Genomic DNA, 22,869 nt, shown 5'->3' on the forward strand with positions numbered 1-22,869 from the left:
AACCAGCTTTGAAATGACTATAGATTCAGAGCCATATAAAATGACTTAATTGCATTCTGAAGAATCAGCAAACACCTGACGTACAAATGGAGGGACCCCTTCAGCAGGATGCAGACAGAAAGCTCTTCAGTGAGGCTGCCAGCCCAGCATCAGCAGAGAGAAGAGCAGCTCAAATTAGGACATTCCCTGCAGAATGGTGCAGTCTCCCATCAAGGTCAGGAGGCTCTTGGTTTTAGCTGCTCTCTGCACTGATCATGGGCCACAGTGTAACACATGCCTGACTTCCAATGGAATGTCCCCAATTCAACACAAGCCTAAATGCTTTGCTGGATCCAGGCCTTAGAGAGGAGATGATCTAGGCTGTTTCTTTAAAGTTAGAGCTATTCTATGCAAGACTTGTATCATTAGAGCTCCCCCTCTCTCTTGCTGCATCCAGAGACAAACAGCGAGGGGGATTCTACTTATAGAGATGTAGCCTACACGTCCCCAACCCACTCACAGCCATAGACTTCAAGTAATGGCGAGAGTGATGCTGGGCAGTGTTGTAGCTGTCTCCCTCTGGCCATAGGATGGTTGAGATGATGTCTGTGGACTGACCTGTGACTAAGAGGAGCTGATCATGTCTTCTTCAAATGTCTTGAAATATTTGGACCTGTCTGGGTATATATCTTTGGATTAATGGATTAACTGAGGAAGAAATTACTAAAATTGGTAGGTTCTTTACTTGCACAAAGGTAACTTAATCAAACCCATTGGCTTATGCCAATAATTTCAAAAGGGAGTGTCCCATTTTCATTTGCTAAGGAACTCCTGAGGAAGAGTTCCAAAGGGGAGGAGCGGGTCAGGCCATCACCTTCATAAAACTAAAACCATTCAGAAGAGAAAAAAACATTGCTTCTGTTTTCTTGCTATTGGCGATGGTGGCTACTGTTGCTATTGGCTACTGACCTCTGGCCTATGCTTCCTTCATCCCGTTCCCAGCCAATGGGAGCTGCGGGAAGTGGCAGCCAGCACATTCCTGCGGCCCGCACTGCTTCGTGCAGCTCCCATTGGCTGGGAACGGTGAACCACGGCCCCTGGGAGCTGCGGGGGGCCGTGCCTGCGGACAGTCAATGTAAACAAAATGTGTCACGGCCTGCCAGCAGATTACCCTGATGAGCCATGTGCCGAAGGTTGCCGACCCATCACAGAACCTTCATCCTTTCAAGTCCGTAGGTCTTGCCATTCCTTTGGAAGCTCCTCCATGGCCACACTTTTAAAGCCTTGTTTACTTAAGAATATCTTAATATCCACTCCTTCGTTTTTTAGGGCGTGTTTTGCTGCTGTCAGCCATCTCACTTCCAGGTATTCCAATATGCAATAGCATCCACAGTATTGTAACACAGATACCTGCTTAATTCCATAGTTAGGAACATTATTTCAATTACTGTACGTCATTTCTGCTTTCTGAAGTCCCTGTTCTGATTGTCATTATGCTTGACAAGGAATCGGATAAAATGACAGCTGCAGCCCATTGCACATCTCTTATCCATGTTAGTGCGAACATTATCCCCATCAGTTCAGTTGTCAGAATGGTCACATAATTTAATAGCATTTTAGATTTCTGCATTCCAAGACTAGGAACACAGAAGGCTGTTCCTACTCTACTTGTGCTGTCATCTTTTGATTCTTCTGTAGAAACTTGGCAAAGATGGCCCCATTTTTCATAAATAAATTCAGGAATTTCATTCAGAATGTGTGGGTTTTTCCTTCTCTCAGTTTTCCCCCCCACATACAATTCCAAATTCTCAAATGGGGGAATAATTTGCAGCTGTAATTTGATTTCCCATGATTAAAAATGTTTAGGTCTCTCCATTTTTCTTTTTTACGTGTCTCCATCCATTTTTTTAACACGGATAGTATGAGGAAGTCTGTGGCAAGCTATATAGTTTTGTCTACTAAGCTCCCAGCAATCCTCATAGATCTGTTGTGTACTTCTATTTTCAGGTTCCCCTTTTAGTTTTGCCCAAAGGTTTAGAGCTAATAGCTTCATCCTTGGATTTATACGTGCTTCTCCAGTGGCTACTTGCAGCACACACTCTGGTGTTGTTATCATTGCGCCGCATGCCAATCGCAGAGCTTGGGTGCGGAGCAGTTCCAAGTTTCTTACAGTTGTTTTTGAGGCTGAACCAAAAGCTTGGCATCCATAATCTAAAACTGGTCTTACCAATGCTCTATACATTATCATCAGTATCTTGTTATCTGCACCCCAGTTTTTTCCAGCTATACTTTTAAATAAGTTTTGTATGATATTATCTATGTCACTTTCCCAGTTAATTATTTTTAATTAAACACAACCTCTAGGAACATAAATTTTTGAACTATCTGAATTAATTCCCGTTATTGCTTAATTTTCTTCCTGGATAAAAGCATTCCTTTTGTTTTTGCAAGTGAGAATTTAAATCCCCAATAATTTCCCCGCTTGGAAATTGTCCGGTGTGCCTCATTTGTCTTTTCTACAGCTCCTTGAAGTCTTTTATGATTAGTCCATGTAGCACAGCCATCTGCAAAAAGGAAAATATCTATTCATGTCTGCACACTTTCTGGGGGGTGATTTATAATAATGGAAAACAAAGTAGGGCTGATAATACTCCCTCACAGAGCTCCATGAGTAAGCTTGTAGGTTTTTGACGTTCCCACTATGACTTGTATGGTTCTGTCACTTAAAACGTCCTTTATCCACCAAAACATTCTCCTTTTTATTCCAGCTTTGGCTAGTTTATATAGGAGGCCAGGAAGACTTTTACCATGAAGTTCTTTGTCCATATGCTTTTTTGTACCTCTGTTTGTAATCTGACTATATGGTTAACTGCGCATTTTTCTCTTCTGAAACCACTTAGTACATCAGTTATAATATCATTTTTCTCCAAGTATTCCACAAGTCTTACATTTATCATTTTTTCCATGATCTTCCCCACATACGTTGTGAGGGCAATAGGCCTATAAGTGTCAGGCCTTGCATGTATCTTGCCTGGTTCCCTCACTGGTATTACCAATGCTTGTTTCCGTTCTACTGGCAGCTGTCTTTTCCCCAAAATATCATTATATAACTGCAACAGAATCTTTAGACTTCCTTCTGACAAGGGTTGATGCATTCCATTACTTATATTTAAGGTTAAGATTTTGTCACGGTTATTTTTAGTAAAAGTCACAAGTCGCAGACAATAAATAAAAATTCACAGACGCTTGTGACCTGTCTGGCTTTTACTAAAAATCATGGGGGAGGAGGGACTGATGGGACAACTGAAGCCTCAACCCAAGCCACGGCAGCTGGGAGCTCCAGGGGCCCCAACACTCGCAGTGACTGAGAGCGCTGAGGTCTCCCCACTGCCGACAGTGACTGAGCGTTCTGGCTCATAGGCTGACAGCTGTGGGCCCGCCGCCCTGGGCTGAAGCAGAAAATGTCACAAAGGTCTCTAAAAAATCACAGACTCCGTTACTTCCATGACATAATCTTGTCCTTCCTGATATTATCTTTATCTGGAGCTGTATTTTTCCTTTTTCTAGTGGCTAAAATAAGCTCCTGCATACTAAAACTTTTGTTTAACACATCATCAGCATATTCTCTCCAGCCATTTAATAGTTCACAGTAATCCTCAATAAACCTCCATTTTTTTCACAAAACCTATTTCTTTGATTCATATCACTACTGACCTTTTGGAATTCTTTTGCTAAAAGGCCTGCCTTTCGTAAATTGGAGACCTTCGTTTCATTGCTTCATTGTTTAAGACTTTTACTTCCAATTCCAGTCATTCTTTGAATTTGCTTATATATTTCTGAAAACCTTGAACCTTGGTTCAGGTAACAACATACATTTCTCCAACTTTCTTTTTTTGTCATTCTGATCATTCTTTGCGCCACCACCTTACATCTTTTATAATTCTTTAAGTCTTTAGTATTCACTATATGTTTGTTTGCTTGGATGCCTTATTTCTTTCCTTGATTGCTAATTTGCAATCCTAATTCCACCAGGGAACCGAATTTCTAAATCGGGGGAAATTTGGTGTTTTGTAGATGGCCAGATCAGCTGCTGCTGTAATTCTTTTTATTACGTTGTTATAGAATTCTCCTAGATTGTCAATTGTACAGCTACTGCATAAATATTCATCATCCTTAATCTTGAAAGGGCCCCAATTAGCTTTTTAAAATTCCAGTTCGGAACTCTTTTCATGTTTTTTGACATTTCTTCAGCCTTGATACCCAATAAGTATAGGAAGTAATCATTTCCCATTTACTAGCTTATTTTATTTGTTGCAATTCCCAGATCCAAAACTGAAGAGGATCCATCCAATCAATTAAATCTAGTAGGTGCTCCTGTGTTCAATATTATCGTTATGCATATCAATAAATTGTTCTAAACATTTACCATTTCAGTCAGTTTTCTTACTTCACCATAGCACATTATGACTATTAAAGTGTCTGCAAATTATCAAAGGGCTTTTGACATTACATAAATTTTCTAGTTCTAAATTAACTAATTTTTTACATGGATTATAAAAATTATATATCTGTATATAAGTGTTTTTGTTCTGCATGGGAATCTTAATAGCATTATATTCAGAACATAGTTTCTGCGCATCCATTTTGACGTAGCTAAATCCTCCCCTCCTTTGGTAGCCTCTCGATCCCTCCAGAGTATATCATACCCCCGTAGATTGAACACAAATTTACTTATTACCAGTCTTTCTTGCACACATATTACATTAGGCTTTTCCCCCCCATTTTAGAGATGGCTTTCTTAAATTCCTGTCTATGCACTATTAAACCATGCACATTCCAGCTAAGGATCATTAAGATCATGTTATTTAAGCTATATTATTGCCTTCAGTCAAAATCCTGTTAATGCGGTCTATTGAGAGGTTGTCTGTCTTTACATATTTTTCTGCTGCATTTGCTGTGATTTCAAACCTTTGAGGTTTTTTCTCCATCTGCAAGGGGCAGTTAATTACTTCAGTAATGAACACTATAAACTTCTCTTTACTTACAAGCAATACATCATCTCCCATTCCTCTCGTATTCTCCTCCCTGATCAGAGATGTGTTCTGCTGCCCCTGAACATCTTTTTTTCTTGTGTATTTTTTTCTATTTTCTGCAGCGTGTATCTTTTGATAGCCTCTGCATGAGATACTTCGTGAACAGGTTTCATTTTTCTCTAGCTTGTTCTCCTGCTGCACATCCTTTATTGCTGCATTGTGCTTTCCCCTGCAAGTGCTGCATTTAGGTTCTGTTCCTTCTACTCACTTGTCATGGGAGTTATTTCCTCCACACTTACTGCACCACATTGTTCCCTTACAAATGGCTGGCATACATCCAAACGTTTGACAATTAAAGCACCTCACCAGAGGTGCGGGGAGTAGGAATACATGGTTTAACCCCGAAAGACTGATAATCCATTTGGATCCTACTGGGAAGTGTCCTACCTTTAAGTAACAGAGAGTCCTGTGGCACCTTTAAGACTAACAGATGTATTGGAGCATAAGCTTTCGTGGGTGAATGCCCACTTCGTCGGATGCATGTAATGGAAATTTCCAGGGGCAGGTGTAAATATGTTGGCAAGGATCAGTCTGGAGATAACGAGGTTAGTTCAATCAGGGAGGGTGAGGTCCTCTGCTAGCAGTTGAGGTGTGAACACCAAGGGAGGAGAAACTGTGTTTGTAGTTGGCTAGCCATTCACAGTCTTTGTTTAATCCTGATCTGATGGTGTCAAATTTGCAAATGAACTGAAGCTCAGCAGTTTCTCTTTGGAGTCTGGTCCTGAAGTTTTTTTGCTGTAAGATGGCTACCTTTACATCTGCTATTGGGTGGCCAGGGAGGTTGAAGTGTTCTCCTACAGGTTTTTGTGTATTGCCATTCCTGATATCTGACTTGTGTCCATTTATCCTTTTACGTAGTGACTGTCCAGTTTGGCCAATGTACATAGCAGAGGGGCATTGCTGGCACATGATGGCATATATAACATTGGTGGACGTGCAGGTGAATGAACCGGTGATGTTGTAGCTGATCTGGTTAGGTCCTGTGATGGTGTTGTTGGTGTAGATATGTGGGCAGAGTTGGCATCGAGGTTTGTTGCATGGATTGGTTCCTGAGTTAGAGTTGTTATGGTGCGGTGTGTGGTTGCTGGTGAGAATATGCTTAAGGTTGGCAGGTTGTCTGTGGGCGAGGACTGGCCTGCCTCCCAATGTCTGTGAAAGAGAGGGATCATTGTCCAGGATGGGTTGTAGATCACTGATGATGCGTTGGAGAGGTTTAAGCTGAGGACTGTAGGTGATGGCCAGTGGAGTTCTGTTGGTTTCTTTCTTGGGCTTGTCTTGCAGCAGGAGGCTTCTGGGTACATGTCTGGCTCTGTTGATTTGTTTCCTTATTTCCTTGTGCGGGTATCGTAGTTTTGAGAATGCTTGGTGAAGATCTTGTAGGTGTTGGTCTCTGTCTGAGGGGTTGGAGCAGATGTGGTTGTACCTCAGTGCTTGGCTGTAGACGATGGATCGTGTGGTGTGTCCGGGGTGGAAGCTGGAGGCATGAAGGTAGGCATAGCAGTCGGTGGGTTTTCGGTATAGGGTGGTGTTAACGTGGCCATCACTTATTTGTACTGTGGTGTCTAGGAAGTGGACCTCCTGTGTAGATTGGTCCAGGTTGAGGTTGATGGTGGGGTGGAAGCTGTTGAAATCGTTGTGGAATTCTTCCAGAGTCTCCTTCCCATGGGTCCAGATGATGAAGATGTCGTCAATGTAGCGTAGGTAGAGGAGGGGCATGAGTGGACGAGAGCTGAGGAAGCATTGTTCCAGGTCAGCCATAAAAATGTTGGCATATTGTGGGGCCATGTGGGTGCCCATGGCGGTGCCACTGGTCTGGAGGTATATATTGTCAAATATATATTGCAAATTTGACACCATCAGATCAGGATTAAACAAAGACTGTGAATGGCTAGCCAACTACAGAAGCAGTTTCTCCTCCCTTGGTGTTCACACTTCAACTGCTAGCAGAGGACCTCACCCTCCCTGATTGAACTAACCTCGTTCTCTCCAGACTGATTCTTGCCAGTATATTTATACCTGCCCCTGGAAATTTCCATTACATGCATCCGACGAAGTGGGCATTCACCCACGAAAGCTTATGCTCCAATACATCTGTTAGTCTTAAAGGTGCCACAGGACTCTCTGTTGCTTTTTACAGATCCAGACTAACACGGCTACCCCTCTGATACTTGCTACCTTTAAGTGTTATATGTACAGTCGTAGATGGCCTTTTCCCCCCTCTCTTATTAAGTAGCCATTTATCAAACAATACTTTATCTTCACCTATACTCTTTTAGATATCATCCTCAGATAATCCTTGTAGCATTTCAAACATAACCCTTCTTACTTCAATCAGGAATTTAGGCCGTTGAGAAGTAACTTTCATTTTCCCTAAGGTTACAGTTTTTAGAAGTTTTTCAGCTTGCTCTTTATGCGTACACTCTATCAATAGATCGCCACCCAGCAATTCTTTTAGCTCTTTGAATGACACTAACACTTCACTTTATCCATTCTGCCATTTTCAGGGGGTTAACATCCTCTGTTTTCACATGTTCTATCTCTGATCTGACAATTATAAAATGCTGACTTCTATCCTGTTTTTTTCTTTCATTTCTATGAATTCCTTATTCTTCAAACCTGATATTTTTAATTTTTCCTGATCTGAGACCATCCCTCATCCCTTGCTTTTTCTCCTTCATAATCCAAGACAATTTTCTCTTTTTCCCCACCGACCTCCATTGTCAGGTTCAATGTTCAGCCTCACTTCAGCTGGGGGCCAGCTGTAGTCCTCCACCCTGCCGCCTCCTCAACTGCCTGCCAGCCAGCCTTCTCTCTCCGCCATCCTCAGCCACCGCCTCCTCTCTCCACTAGCTGCCCCAGCCAGGCCCCTTCTCCTTCGGTTCTGTGGCACAGCATGCTCACTTCCTGAGTCTATGACTGCTCTCCATTGGATTTCATAGACAGGTTATGACAAAGTCTGTCACCTTTCCCAGGACAATTAAAAATTGCAGAATAGCATTTTTTAATTGGGCCCCATTTTCCTTCCATTCTATACAGGTGTTGCAAAGAAAATTTTATTACTCCAAGGTTTCTGAGTTTTCCGTATAAATATCTCCTTTTACTGGTACAGTCTTTACATGAGAGATGATCTATTGTTTCTCGGACCTTAAATCCATCCTTAAATTTGTTTGTTAGAAATAGATTACTATTTAATCCACAATGACCTGTTAAAATTCTGAATAGAGCCACTTCACTCTTCCGCTCAGGTCTTTGGATTAAATAAACATTTTCAACTATTGGGCATACTTCACAGATTCCCTCCATTCCCCCGCCTTCATTTCAGGTGGCCACAAGTTCCTGCCATTCCTTCCTTATCTCATTTTTGATTAAGTGTGTAAATTCAATTTGCTTAATGGGATCTCTAGGTCAACTTGTTCATGCTCAATAGCATTTTTTGCCTCTGTGTTTGCCTATGCGTTGCCAGCAATCCCTAAATGTGCCAGGATCCATGCTATTACTACAGTCACATCACATTGCACCAATTTGTTTGTTAGCAGCAATATTTCATTAAGTATATCATTTCTGCTTAGGGTAACCAGATGTCCTGATTTTATAGAGACAGTCCCAATATTCGGGGCTTTTTTTTTTTTTTTTAATATAGGCGCCTATTATCTCCTACCCCGTCCCAATTTTTCACACTTTCTACTGGTCACCCTATTTCTGCTGTCAGACTTGCCATTGTATAGTGCCTGCAATCCTGATAAGGAATCAGACAGAAAGGCAGCTGGCCATACATCCTAGGCCCAACTTAGGGTATGTCTACACTACGAGAGTAGTTCGATTTTACTTAAATCGATTTTGTGGAACCGATATTACAAAGTCGAACGTGTGTATCCACACTAAGGACAGTAATTTGACTTTGTGAGTCCACACTAATGGAGCAAGCGTCGACATTGGAAGCGGTGCACTGTGGGCAGCTATCCCACAGTTCCCGCAGTCCCCGTTGCCCATTGGAATTATGGGTCGAGCCCCCAATGCCTGCTGGGGGAAAAAATGTGTCGAGGGTGGTTTTGGGTAACTGTCGTCATTCAACCGTCACTCCCGCCCTCCCTCCCTGAAAGCGCCGGCGGGCAATCACTTCGCGCGCTTTTCTGGTGAGTGACAGCGCGGACGCCACAGCACTGCGAGCATGGAGCCCGCTGCGACCATCGCTGCAGTTATGGCCGTTGTCAACACCTCGCACCTTATCATCCACCTTTTTCAGAGTCGGATGCTGAGAAATCGGGCGAGGAGGCTACGGCAGCGCGGTGAGGACATTAAGTCTGAGAGGGGCACAGACCTCTCACAAAGCACGGGACCCCGCGCCATAAACATCATGGTGACAATGGGTCATGTTGATGCTGTGGAACGGCGATTCTGGGCCCGGGAAACAAGCACGGACTGGTGGGACCGCATAGTGCTGCAGGTCTGGGATGAATCACAGTGGCTGCGAAACTTTCGCATGCGGAAGGGGACTTTCCTGGAACTTTGTGAGTTGCTGTCCCCTGCCCTGAAGCGCAAGGACACCCGGATGCAAGCAGCCCTGACTGTCCAGAAGCGAGTGGCCATAGCCCTCTGGAAGCTTGCAACGCCAGACAGCTACCGGTCAGTCGCGAACCACTTTGGCGTGGGCAAATCTACCGTGGGGGTTGCTGTGATGCAAGTAGCCAACGCAATCGTTGAGCTACTGCTGTCAAAGGTAGTGACCCTTGGAAACGTGCAGGTCATTATAGATGGCTTCGCCGCGATGGGATTCCCAAACTGCAGTGGGGCTATAGATGAAACTCACATCCCTTTCCTGGGACCGGACCACCAGGCCAGCCAGTACATTAACCGAAAGGGCTACTTTTCAATGGTGCTGCAAGCACTGGTGGACCATAGGGGACGTTTTACAAACATCAACGTCGGATGGCCGGGCAAGGTTCATGACGCTCGTGTTTTCAGGAACTCTGGTCTGTTTAGATGGCTGCAGGAAGGTATTTACTTCCCGGACCACAAAATAACTCTTGGGGATGTGGAGATGCCTATAGTGATCCTCGGGGACCCAGCCTACCCGCTAATGCCCTGGCTCATGAAGCCCAATACAGGCGCCCTGGACACTGAAAAAGAACTCTTCAACTACCGGCTGAGCAAGTGCAGAATGGTGGTGGAGTGTGCTTTTGGACGTCTCAAGGGGAGATGGAGAAGCTTACTGACTCGCTGTGATCTCAGCGAAACCAATATCCCCATTGTTATAGCAGCTTGCTGTGTGCGCCACAATCTCTGTGAGAGCAAGGGGGAGACCTTTATGGCGGGGTGGGAGGTTGAGGCAAATAGCCTGGCTGCTGATTACGCCCAGCCAGACAGCCGTGCGATTAGAAGAGCCCAGCGGGACGCGCTGTGCATCCGGGAGGCTTTGAAAGCTAGGTTCCTCAGTGACCAGGGTAACCTGTGGCTATTAAGTTTGTTTAAAGAGAAGCTGAACCTGCCCCCGTTTCTTTACCCACTTAATGTTGACTATCCTCTGCAGTTACATACCCCGTTCACCCCCTTCCAACACACGTTTAAAAATAAAATAAATGGAACGTTGTTAATTAACACCGTTTTCTTTATTACGGATTTTGCGGTAAAGTGTTGAAACTGGGACGCAGACTGTGGTGGGGAGCTGGTGTAGTGATGGAAAGGACGCTTCTAAACTCGAGGAATGACAGGCTCCTGCTCCTAGAGCGGTCCGCAGTGGTGGACTGGTTGTTTCAACGGAGCCTGCCACCCCTCCTTTTCGGGACTCTGTGTGTGGGGGCTATGTGACTTTGTGGCGGGGGAGGACGGTTACAGATCCCCTGCTGCGTGGCTCTGTGATCCAGGCTAAGGACCGCTGCATAAGATCTCTAACCGCCCTCCCCCGCCACAAAGTCACATAGCCGCCCCCCCCCCCACAGAACATGAAAACCACCTCCCAGACTGACCATGGTGCCTAGTGACTGCAATGTGTGTGTGACCTTCTGCTGAACCTGCCCCCGTGTCTGTACCCTGGTAAAGGTGACTGTCCTCTCCAATTACCAACCCCCCTCCCCCCCTTCAAACACACTCTCCTCTAAAAGAACATGACGGAAACAGTAATTAACAGAAACGTACTTTTTATTAGCAACTACACAGTTAGGGGATGAAACTGGGACGGGGGCTTGGGTGAGGCAGGAAGGAAAGGACTTATCAAATTTTTGGGAATGAGAGCCTTCTGGTACTTGAGCAATCTGCAGGGGTGGAGCGACAGTTTTCACGGCCCCTGCCGCCCCTCCTTCTTGGGACTTTGGGTGAGGGGGGTATGGGACTTTGTGGCGGGGGAGGGCAGTTAGAGATAGACTGCAGCGGGGCTCTGTCCTCCTGCCTCCGGTCCTGCAGAACATCCACAAGGCTCCGGAGCGTGTCCGTTTGCTCCCTCATTAGTGCAAGCAGCGTTTGAGTCGCCTGCTGGTCTTCCTGCTGCCACCTCTCCTCCCGTTCAATGTGTGATCACTGGTATTGCGACATGTTCTCCCTCCACTGGGTCTGCTGGGCCGCCTCAGCTCGGGAGCAGCCCATAAGTTCTGAGAACATGTCGTCCCGTGTCCTTTTCTTTCTCCACCTAATCTGTGCCAGCCTCTGGGAGGGGGATGCCGGGGTAGGTCGGGAGACATTCGCAGCTGTGGGATGGGAAAAAGGGAGTGAATTCCTCACAAAGATACATTTTTGTGAACAATGAACATAGTCTTTCTCTGTGAAGAAGACCATGCACAGCACCTATCACATGCACACTCAGGACAAGGTCGAATTTTCGGCCTTCGCATTCACTGCCTGGGGTCTTGCAGTGGAGATCAGACAAGCGGGGCAGGACAGCGGAATTCGGGTAGCAGGCTGACATGGTAAGCCGTAGACTTTTGGCTGCTTAAAACTTAATTTATAGCAGTGCCCTCCTTTCACGTTCAAAGCAATGCTCCTACCGTTGGCCAGTTCCTGCTGCCGGCAATCCGGCAAGCATGAACTCTGCCCCTGTCCCACGCCCTCGCGGCTGTCCCCGGGAAATATCCCTGTATGCTGCCCCTCTCCCGCCTCCACCGCATGGCTGTAAACCACCGATTACAGTTATGTAAAGGAACAGGCAAGCAGTCCCAATACTAACATTCCCCTACCTAATTCAAAGCAGGTCACCATGAGCGACATCACTCTGCTGAGGATTTCTGAGACAGAGAAAGACCGCATGCTGCGTGAAAGCCAGCAAAAACCAGGGCCGTATGCCACCATGCTCTGCGAGGCAATGATCCCAGAGTACTTGATGATTGCCTGGCGCGGAAAAGTTTACTACCACGGAGGACACAATAAGGCCGCTCTCCCCAGGAACCTCATGCAAAGGCTTTCCAATTACCTCCAGGAGAGCTTCCTGGAGATGTCCCATGAGGATTTCAGCTCTATCCCCGGACATATAGACCTTATTTTCCAGTAGTTGCACTGCCAAGTACTAAAACATTAAGCGCCTAGGGCAAACTAATCATGAAAAACCCATTGTTAATATTCCTGTTCTGTTCAAAATAAATGTTTACATGTTTAAAACACTTACTGACTGATCCTTCCCCTGATTCAGGGTCCGGGTTAACGCCTGGGGAGGGTTGGTAGGGGATCTCCGTCAGGGTGATGAAGAGATCCTGGCTGTCGGGGAAATCAGCGTTGTAAGTGCTGTCGACTGCCTCGTCCTCCTCATCTCCTTCCTCATCTTCCCCGTCCGCTAACATCTCCGAGGAAGCGGCCGTCGACAATATCCCATCCTCAGAGTCCACGGTCAGTGGTGGGGTAGTGGTGGCGGCCGCACCTAGAATCAGGGCCGGCTCTGGCTTTTTTGCCGCCCCAGGCAAAAAAGCCTCCCGCCCCCTCCCCGCCCCCCCCCCGCAGGGGAGGGCGGCGAGCCCCGCCGGGGAGAGCGGAGCCCCGGCGGCCAGAGCGCCGGGGGGAGGGCGGAGAGCCCCACCGGGGCTCCGCTCTCCCCAGCGGCCAGAGGCAGCGCCGGGGGGAAGGCGGCGAGCCCGGCCGGGGCTCCGCTCTCCCCGGCGGCCAGAGGCTGCACCGGGAGGAGGGCGGCGAGCCCCGCCGGGGCTCCGCTCTCCCTGGCGGCGAGCCCAGTCGCGTCCCCGCTCTTGGGCCGGAGCACCGCGCCGCCCCCCTCCAGGTGCCGCCCCAAGCACCAGCTTGGTGGGCTGGTGCCTGGAGCCGGCCCTGCCTAGAATTGAATGCAGTGCCTCGTAGAAACGGCATGTCTGGGGCTGGGATCCGGAGCGCCCGTTTGACTCTTTGGTCTTCTGGTAGCCTTGTCTCAGGTCCTTGATTTTCACGCGGCACTGCATTGAATCCCGGCTGTATCCTCTCTCCGTCATGGCTTTTGAGATCTTCTCGTAGATCTTCGCATTCCGTTTCTTGGAGCGCAGCTCCGAAAGCATAGACTCATCACCCCACACAGCGATCAGATCCAAGACTTCCCGATCACTCCATGCTGGGGCCCTCTTTCTATTCTGAGATTGCATGGTCACCTCTGCTGGAGAGTTCTGCATCATTGCCAGTGCTGCTGAGCTCGCCACGATGTCCAAACAGGAAATGAGATTCAAACTGCCCAGACAGGAAAAGGAATTCAAATTTTCCCGGGGCTTTTCCTGTGTGGCTGGTCAGAGCATCCGAGCTCGGACTGCTGTCCAGAGCGTCAACAGAGTGGTGCACTGTGGGATAGCTCCCGGAGCTATTAGCGTCGAATTCCATCCACACCTACCCTAATTCGACATGGCCATGTCGAATTTAGCGCTACTCCCCTCGTCGGGGAGGAGTACAGAAATCAAATTAAAGAGACCTCTATGTCGAACTAAATAGCTTCGTTGTGTGGACGGGTGCAGGGTTAATTCGATTTAACGCTGCTAAATTCGACATAACCTCCTAGTGTAGACCAGGCCTTAGTGTTAGCTCAGCCATAAAGACAGAGATAATGTTAATTAGCCCTCTGGCTTTCTTGAGTCCAAATGCAGGCACACAGAAAGCTGTTCCCACTCTACCTGTTGCTTCCTCTTTGGAGCCATCAATATACATTTGACAGTAATGTCCACACTTATCACAGATATATTGATTTGCTATATCTTGTATTTTTATCATTCTTTTCCTTTTTTTTATTTTATTACATAATTCCATGTCTATTGCGGAGGGATGGTTTTCCAGCGATAGAGTATTTTCCTATAGCTATAGATTTTGGCCTCTTGTAAGCCTCTCTTTTCACTGGACTAGAGGACCTCTCGAGGTCCCTTCAATCCCTATATTTCTGTGATTCTATGATTCCACCCCAGTCAGGAAGCAGCAGGCAGGTGCAGTTAGAGCCTCCTCCATTTCCCTCCTGCCAGGGAATAAGAGTAAAGGAGCAATCAAAGTGAATTCCCAGCTAGGGACTATCAGCCCAACCAGACCATGACCAGCTGATGGCAGGAAGCAACCAGATCTCCCTTGCAAGGCAGCAGCACCTAGCCCCAGGGCCACTGACCAAAAGACAGCCTTTCACCCAGATGAGGACAAGGAGCAACCAGGGGCAGAGCCTCCAGGAGATGCCAGAGTTAGTTGAACATCAGCTGGGGAGATGCCAGAGCCAGCTAGGAGCAAGGCAATTCCTATGATCCTAAAGTTCATTCCATGCATCAACCTTCTTGGATTTATGTTCTGCTCATTTGGATGTTTGCAGTCATTTATGCAAATGAGGCAATGCACAGTCATAAAATATGCAGATTAGACCATTTATCATTTGGGCAAATTTCTGAACCTTCAGACTTAGCAGGTATGTTCAGAAGAAAATTGTAGCCTCTCCCCCCTGCCACCACCACTATAATCATCACATGGGCAAAAGCAGGAAAACATCAGAGCAGATCCAGGTATTCTCAAAGATCCTCTCTCTGTTCAGGATGGAGAGATAATACTTTCTGTTTGACTCTAAATCTATTATATTAGAGCTTGGGGGTTTAATCTTATGAATAAGGGATAGCTACTTGTTTCACATTTCCAGGAAAAGAGAATTTACAAATCTGTATAGAGGTAACATTTTGACTCTAATTTATAAAAATGTCATTTGCTTAAATGTGTTTCTGTATCCAAGTATTTGAAGTCTACGGTTGCAATCGCTCACAAATGTACAAATGAACTATAATGTATCTCTGTTATTCTAACTGCCTCCTCCTAGCTGCAGTAAAATAACATCTTTTGCACAATACTAATCCAGAGTCAGATACCAGCTCATAGTTCTCACACACATACCCACTGGTACCAGTGGGCAGTCTGCCTCCTTCCGACTGGTGGTTCAGTTGCCTATGAAATAGACCTCGGGAAGAGTTCTTGGGTTCCCATCCAGTACCTCAGACCACAACATCACACAGGCCTCAGGCCTCTCTACCAATTCTGGAACCCATGCCTTCTATATGTCCCCACTAGCTGGCAGCATGGCTTAATGGGTCCTTGCTATTAGGAATTCTCCCCCGCCAGCAGCTGGCTGTGAGCTCCCCCTCAACCTTGACCCCGCCGCTCCCCCCCAAAAAAAGGTCAGTGAAGGGCTTCACCAGCTTGGAGGGAAGACAGAGGAAATCAGCATAGCTTCTTAATTTAATACTTGTATCTGACGGATTCCACAGGACTGGTATCAAAACAATGTGTATCTTCCCCCCATCCACTTCTCCCTGGGCCTGCTTGCTACTTCTGCATGGATCCTCAGGCCCATGGAAAACTCTCTGTCCTAGGAACAGAGACAGAAAATGCTGCCACAGAGGTGAATAACATTCAGCACATGAGGGGAGAGGCGCAAAGATGTTCCCCTCCAAACGTGGATACAAAAGGCACAATAAGGCCCTTATTTTAAAAAAAAATGTAATCATCAATTCCTGCTTGCGTTCCAAGTGGATCATAGTCACCAAGATGTAACTAGTCACATTCAGGAGACTCAACTGCATTAATAATGAATGTAAAATTAATCTTTTTTTTTCTTTTGGTGGATTTGTATTTGAACAGGAAAGTGAGAGGGGAATGGGAGCTGTGACTAGCGATACACACATAGTCTGAGCAAGCCCTGTACTTGTTTCCCTGCTGAGTCCTCATCAAGTCACTTTTCTATATATAGCTCTTTCAACATATAGAAGAAAACCAATGACAAGCACAATTGTTATGGGTTAACTGCTACTAAAAATACTCCAGTACTTGTCCAGCTATAATGGGCACTTTTGTATGTGCTCTTTGCTTTGATGAAATATTGAAACTTCAGTAGCTTTATGAAAATCAACACTTTCCATTCAAAAATCTGTTTAATATTTGGATACAATGCAAAATATTCAGAACAAAAATATCTCTGTAGAATGTCTATGTGTAAATTTCAAATACAAATTCTGTGATCTCTATCTGAACCAAATTCTCTGTTAATGTATCGAATCAACATGTATTTCCCATTTTTAAGCATTTAGCTGTAATAGCCCAAATTGTCCCCTCACTTATACACCAGTGCAACAAAGGATTATTCAACTCCAAAGCTCTAGGGCCAGATCTTCAACAGATCAATTTACACCAACGGAGGATTCAGCCCTCGATGTTAAGTTCTAGCAGCTCATTTGTCTATCCTGTGGGGTTCACTGCCATCTCAAACGCTGCATGAAGATAAATGAGTTTAACATAAAACACAAGCCAACATAAAATGGAAGCAGATTGTGAAATATCTCAAACATATGCCAAAGGATATATAATAGAAGAAATGTCCTACCTTCACAGCATGCGGTGCATCCGACACACTTCGTTCTGCTAGAGTAAGAAGAGGTTTTGATTCCAGTGTTGTTGGCTTTTTGGGAGGTCTGGGTGGTGGGTGTAGGGCTTGGTTTTCAAATCTCCTCACCATGTAATATTGTTCTTCACTGATCTCTTCCACAATGGTCCTAGTTGGGGAGGATACAGTTTCAGCAACAGATTTGCTGAGCAACTGAACAGACATATTTAGACGATACACAGGAATTTCCCAACTGTCCGCAGGTTCGCCAGCACTGCTGATTAGCAAGTAAGAATCTGTGATTTCTTCTTCAAGCTGCAGTCCAGGCATAGCAGCCAAGACATCCTCCTCAATGGAGAGATCCCTCACAGACACTTTGACATTAAAGGGCAAGCGGAACTCTTTGCAAAGCTCTGAAAGCTGGTACTGTCTCTTGTCATGAATCACTTCTACAAAGCCACCTTCCATATACATAGGAAGAAGCACTTCCTTATAGGCCTCACTTAGTATTTGTTCACAGGCCAAAACATCTATCACTTTCTTCCTTCCCTGATATATGATTTCTCCGGTCTGGCGCTGTTGAACTAGAAACTGGTCTCCAACAGAAACAGAAAACAATTCTGCATGGGGAGAATCAAAAGCTTTAGTTGCTACAACATGAAGCTGCTCCTTGACACTTCTTGCTATCTCCAGGTCATAGGCAGTTAGAAACTCCCGAGGTCTTCTTTTGAACTTTCCTTTGTAGCTGGCAGGAATTAAAAAGTGTCTTTTATGGGAATCACTTCTGATCTCAGATGCAAGGATTCTTTTTGCCTGGTACTTTTTGTGAATGACAATTTCTTTCCCAGGATATAATAAATTATAAGGTTGCTGTCTTCCTGTGGGCCCTTCTATTACCTCAGCAACCATAGGAAATTCTTTGCTTGTCCTTTCAAATACATCTTCCATGGATAATGGCTGAAGGAAACAGCTAATATCATAAGAGTCTGTTACATCTATGACTTCAATGTCTAGATCAGAGAGGATATGAACTATATCCCTTCGAACTGAAAGGAAAAAGGTAAAAGTCAATTTTTGTTTTCACACTGATGTTGTAATGAAATAGACACACACCAAGAGACAACTTAAAAAACCCTCTAAGATGTTGTACAACAATTGTGTCCACAATTTTGCCAGTGTAAACCAATTATCAATGCAAATATTATAATTTAAAATGTCTATTTCATTTGCAGGAGCAATTAGGCAGTTAGACATCTAATGGAAGAGGAGATAAATGAGATGAGTCAATAGAGGTACACAAAATAACAAAATGTACAGAAAAGCTCAATAAAGTGCCCCAGTTTACCTTCTCTAATAATACCAATTGAACAGGAATAAATTTAGTGCATAATGAACTAACAGAACTCATTGCCATAAGATGTCACTGAGGCCAAAAACTAGCAGGATTAAAAAAGGTGTTAATATGGATAATGAAAACATCTACAATTACACTAACTATTATAAAAACCAATACTGCTTTTTTAAAAGAAGAGATATAAACCTTCATGTTCCAGGGTACGTGGTTAGCTTATCCCAGAATTGTCCACTATTTGCTCCTTCCTCTGAAGCATCGAGTACTGGCCACTGTCAGAGACAGGATACTGCACTAGATGATCTGATCCCGTACAGCAATTCCTATGGTCTTATAATTGCACTTGCAAAATTGTATGTGCTAGTAATTACAGGTGCAAAATTGAGGATACTATTAAGGGTCATTTGAAAATTTGGTCCTAGCTATTTTCATTATAAACAAGTTCTCAGGATGGTGTAATTTAACACAGGAACATTATTTAAAGGCCTCCTTCATTAAGTTTTTTATTGTACATACATACACATGCTGCATAGCAGATCCTACATTTATACTTCATGTGTTATGATATACTAATTCTTCACTCATTAAACTCAGTACTTAATGTACATTTTATATAATAAGAATTTATGACAGCTGGTCAGCATGTGTATGCACACTCTGCCCTCGTCATATTATCATCTTCAGGAGCCAAACATTTTGACTAGGGTGAAGAAATGTTGCCAAACTAAGGGTGATTAGTGAGAATTAAAACAATAGTCTACAAATGGATAAATTTTCTGTGAGCTGCAGAGGGAGTTACATACATCAATCTAGTTATTGTTGGGGGCGGGGGGGAATGGACACATGTATAGCTCCTGCCCACAGCCTCTGAAAATGTAATTAACCACCCTCTTATCAGTGATCTTTTAATTGAGAACCGAGTTTGCCTTACTTCATTTAAAATCTATAGAGAGAGCTTCACTGTTTTCTAACGAACAGTGAGGATCCATTTTTTGCAGTTCACAAGTAAACAGTTAACCATGTGCAGAGTGACTCATTTCTAAAATCAACATTTAGGAGACATTTAATGTTGTTTACATATTGAATGCATTGTGAAAAACATACATGTGAATACAAATAAAAACAAGTAAGGCACACATCAGGATGTGGAGTTGAGAGCCAAGTGCATATTTCACATTATCTCACAACCATCTGGTAGTTTTTTAGGAAACTAAACTATTTTTACTTAGGGTTTTGATCCTGCAATTTGGATCTAAGTGGGCATTGGGATACAGCTATGTGGATTGCAGGATTGGGGCCCAAACCACTGAATCCAGCCACAGTTTTGAAAAATGGAGTATTTTAGCATGTGAAGATACACATTAAGCCTATTAGCTGGATATTGGACTCGATGGAATATCTCCAATTAATCATTTAACAAATTTTGTGTCTTGCACAAACAATTGCTGCCCATCCTTCTTTCCTTGTCCTCTGTTTTAGCCAAGAGAAATATCCATTGTAAAAGGGTTTTTTGCAAAACATGCTGCTGAATGACATACACCTCTACCCCGATATAACACGACCCGATATAACACAAATTCGAATATAACGCGGTAAAGCAGTGCTCCGGGGGAAGGGGGGGGAAGGCTGTGCACTCCGGTGGATCAAAGCAAGTTCAATATAACGCGGTTTCACCTATAACGCGGTAAGATTTTTTGGCTCCTGACGACAGCGTTATATTGGGGTAGAGGTGTACTAATATGATTCCATTTTCATGGAGCTGTCTCTGATACAGGCATAAGGCAGAAAAACCTTGCAGGAAATTAGGCACCAATCTGGCAAATACTTGCACATGTGCTCAACTTTACTGCTATGATTAGTCCACTCAAAGTAACAAAGTCAAGTGTGTGCATAAGCCCTTGCAGTGTCTGGGGCTAAAAATGTAATTTTCTTCAAGGAAAAGCTGAAAAATCTTGACTCTCCATTATCTTGCAGTGAACAAAATCAATCCTTTTTACAAACAAAAATTATATACATGCGTACATATACACACACAACAATTTTTAAGTGCTTAAAGAAATGATTCACTTATTCTTTCCTGTTTCATGGGCGTTTTAAAAAATAGTCTGTGAATTTTTTTAATTTTATTTTAGTTAGCTCAGGATAGAACTCAAGTTTTGTTCCTAACCCGGTCACTGCATGCACACAAAAATCTCTAGCTCAAGTTATTTGGTGCTTTAAACCAGTGGCTCTCAACCTTTCCAGACTACTGTACCCCTTTCAGGAATCTGATTTGTCTTGTGTACCCCAAGTTTTACCATACTTAAAAACTACTTGCTTACAAAATCAGACATATATACAAAAGTGTCACAGCACACTATTACTGAAAAAGTGCTTACTTTCTCATTTTGTCTGTATGAATTTTTAGTTTGTACTGACTTCGCTAGTGTTTTTTATGTAACCTGTTATAAAACTAGGAAAATATCTAGATGAGTTGATGTACCCCCTGGAAGACCTCTGCGTGCCTCCAGGGGTATGTGCGCCCCTGGTTGAGAGCCACTACTTTAAACTCAAGCTAGCTGGCCCATCAGGGGAGTGAGTTGAAACTCACTTTCTGCTGATGCTGGAGCTAGTAGTGTAGTGGGGATGCAGAAGCTCAAGTTACATCTCATCAGCTGCTAATCCTATCACTCTGGGTAGTTGCAGTGTAGTCACTTGGCTCTCACTCAAGCTAGGCTAGCTCAGGCAGAGTAACTCAAGTGTAATAATTTGAGCTAATTGTTGCAGTGAAGACAAGCCCTATGTTGGCTTCTGTAATATAATAATAATACCACCTTTGTATTCAGATAGCACCATGTGCAAGAGTATCTCCACACACTTCACAAACTATAATTAAGTCTCCTAACACTGTTGTGACATAGATATTTACCTTTATATCTATTTTACAGATGGCTAAATAGAGCCATACATTAAATGACTGCCCCATGGTAACACAGTTAGTCAATAAGAGTTTCTGGGAATAGAACCCAGAACTCTTAGTTCTATGCTCTACCTGCTTGGAAAAAAGTTTCCTCTCTAAAGATAATGTAATAGTAGGAGTACATGTAAAAATGATAATAGCAGATTGTAATAAAAAGATATGGAGTCAGTATTTGAATTAGAGATGAAGGAAGAAGGAGAAAAATTCTTCCCCTTCTTTCCCCATTTTTAAACTAGCAGCAATAGCAAATATGGTTATGGAATACCCATCTTCTACCTATCCAAAACAAGCACTGTCTGTAACAGATATTTTGAGCAGTTTGCATTCAGTTTAGAACACGCTGCTAGGCACAGAGGTACAGCTCAGTAACTTAGATTTTTACTTACATTTCATCACTCCTTGTACTTCGTAGATCGGTGCTAGAATCAGACAGCCATCAAAATTCTCAGGAAGTGGATTAGAGGAGTCCCACGTATGTAACATATTGGTAAATTTCACAATCCGGTTTCTACTTTTGGGGATTTTCCATTCAACAATCTCTTTCAGGGTGTAAATATGGTCATCTTCACATTCATAGAACTCTCCTTCTTGTGAGAGTGGCAAAGTAAAGGAGTGAGACTGGTTATCTCTTACCACTCCGCAGTTCACAGTCAGTGTCCCGTTGACCTCTTCCACGGAGTTGAACATGATCTGCTCACCTTGTTTGATGGTGAAATTTGCCAATTTTATGTCTTTGTTGCAATAGAAGCAAGGATGGCCCAGTCGCGTTGGCCCAATAGAAACCTTTCTTGTGATTTCTTCAATGCTGAGATATGGAGTTTTATCAGCCACAATCTTACAAAGACCTAAGAACACGAATGTTGTATTATACAAGGGCACTTGGGAAATATGCAAGCATTCACTGTCACATCAACTTTTAGTTCATGAACCCATGGAGCCAATAAAAAAACTCAAAATCAAAACAAAACAAAATATCATTTAAAGCGTGGTTGTATTGTCAGAAAAGTGGCTCTATGAAAACAGAATCATGAAGCTTCACTACTTATTCTCTGAGGATGACATTCAAACCTGTGCAGAAGGCCAGCCAGCACAAGACCTGTGCATCACTTAAGTCCCACTTAAATCTGAATGTTAGAGTTTAAATGGGACTTAAATGATGCATAGTTCCTGTGTTGACCCTTTGCGCATGTGTAAATTAAATTCTTAACAGCTTTCATCGCAAATATGTTCAAAATACAGAGAAAGATAATTTTTCTAACTGACCACCCTGCAAAATCAACTCGGATGTGAAAATCAAGCAGCATCCTGCTAGGTTTTCAATGCACAAAGAAGTATTTTTCAATCTAAATTATTTTCATTTCAGATTAAGGAAAACAACAAACAGGAAAGAATGAATATAAAGTCTCAATGGGAGAAAGTGTGAGAGAGAGAAAACAGTCTCTCATTCTATAATGTTGCATAGCTGAGGTGAAATACAAAATGGCACTACCACTGCAACACACAGGAGATTCTTCTACATTAAACGGTGCAGCAAACAAAACTGAAAGGAGATGATGTCATTTAGTGACATAGCTATATAGCCCAAGTGTTCTTTCAGGCTTTTGCATCTCCACCTGGAATGACGATTATGCAAGTGGAATTTAGCTGAAGTTTTGTTGATTCATGACGTAGAATAGAATCCTGCTTCATCTACAATAGCTATGTTGGT

General features: G+C 43.9%; 1 protein-coding gene across 1 annotated transcript in view; it reads right to left on the reverse strand.

Annotated features, from left to right (window-relative positions):
• Positions 1-22,869, reverse strand: part of THEMIS (thymocyte selection associated) — a 118,374-nt gene that overhangs the window by 64,710 nt on the left and 30,795 nt on the right. Inside the window, exons 3-4 of the mRNA XM_065401562.1 lie at positions 21,548-22,006; positions 16,852-17,897 (exon numbers count right to left, since the gene is read on the reverse strand). Coding sequence (XP_065257634.1) covers positions 16,852-17,897; positions 21,548-22,006 — 1,505 coding nt within the window. The remainder of the gene's footprint in view (positions 1-16,851; positions 17,898-21,547; positions 22,007-22,869) is intronic.

The sequence above is a fragment of the Emys orbicularis genome, chromosome 3, assembly GCF_028017835.1.
Source record: "Emys orbicularis isolate rEmyOrb1 chromosome 3, rEmyOrb1.hap1, whole genome shotgun sequence".
Classification (NCBI taxonomy): domain Eukaryota; kingdom Metazoa; phylum Chordata; order Testudines; family Emydidae; genus Emys; species Emys orbicularis.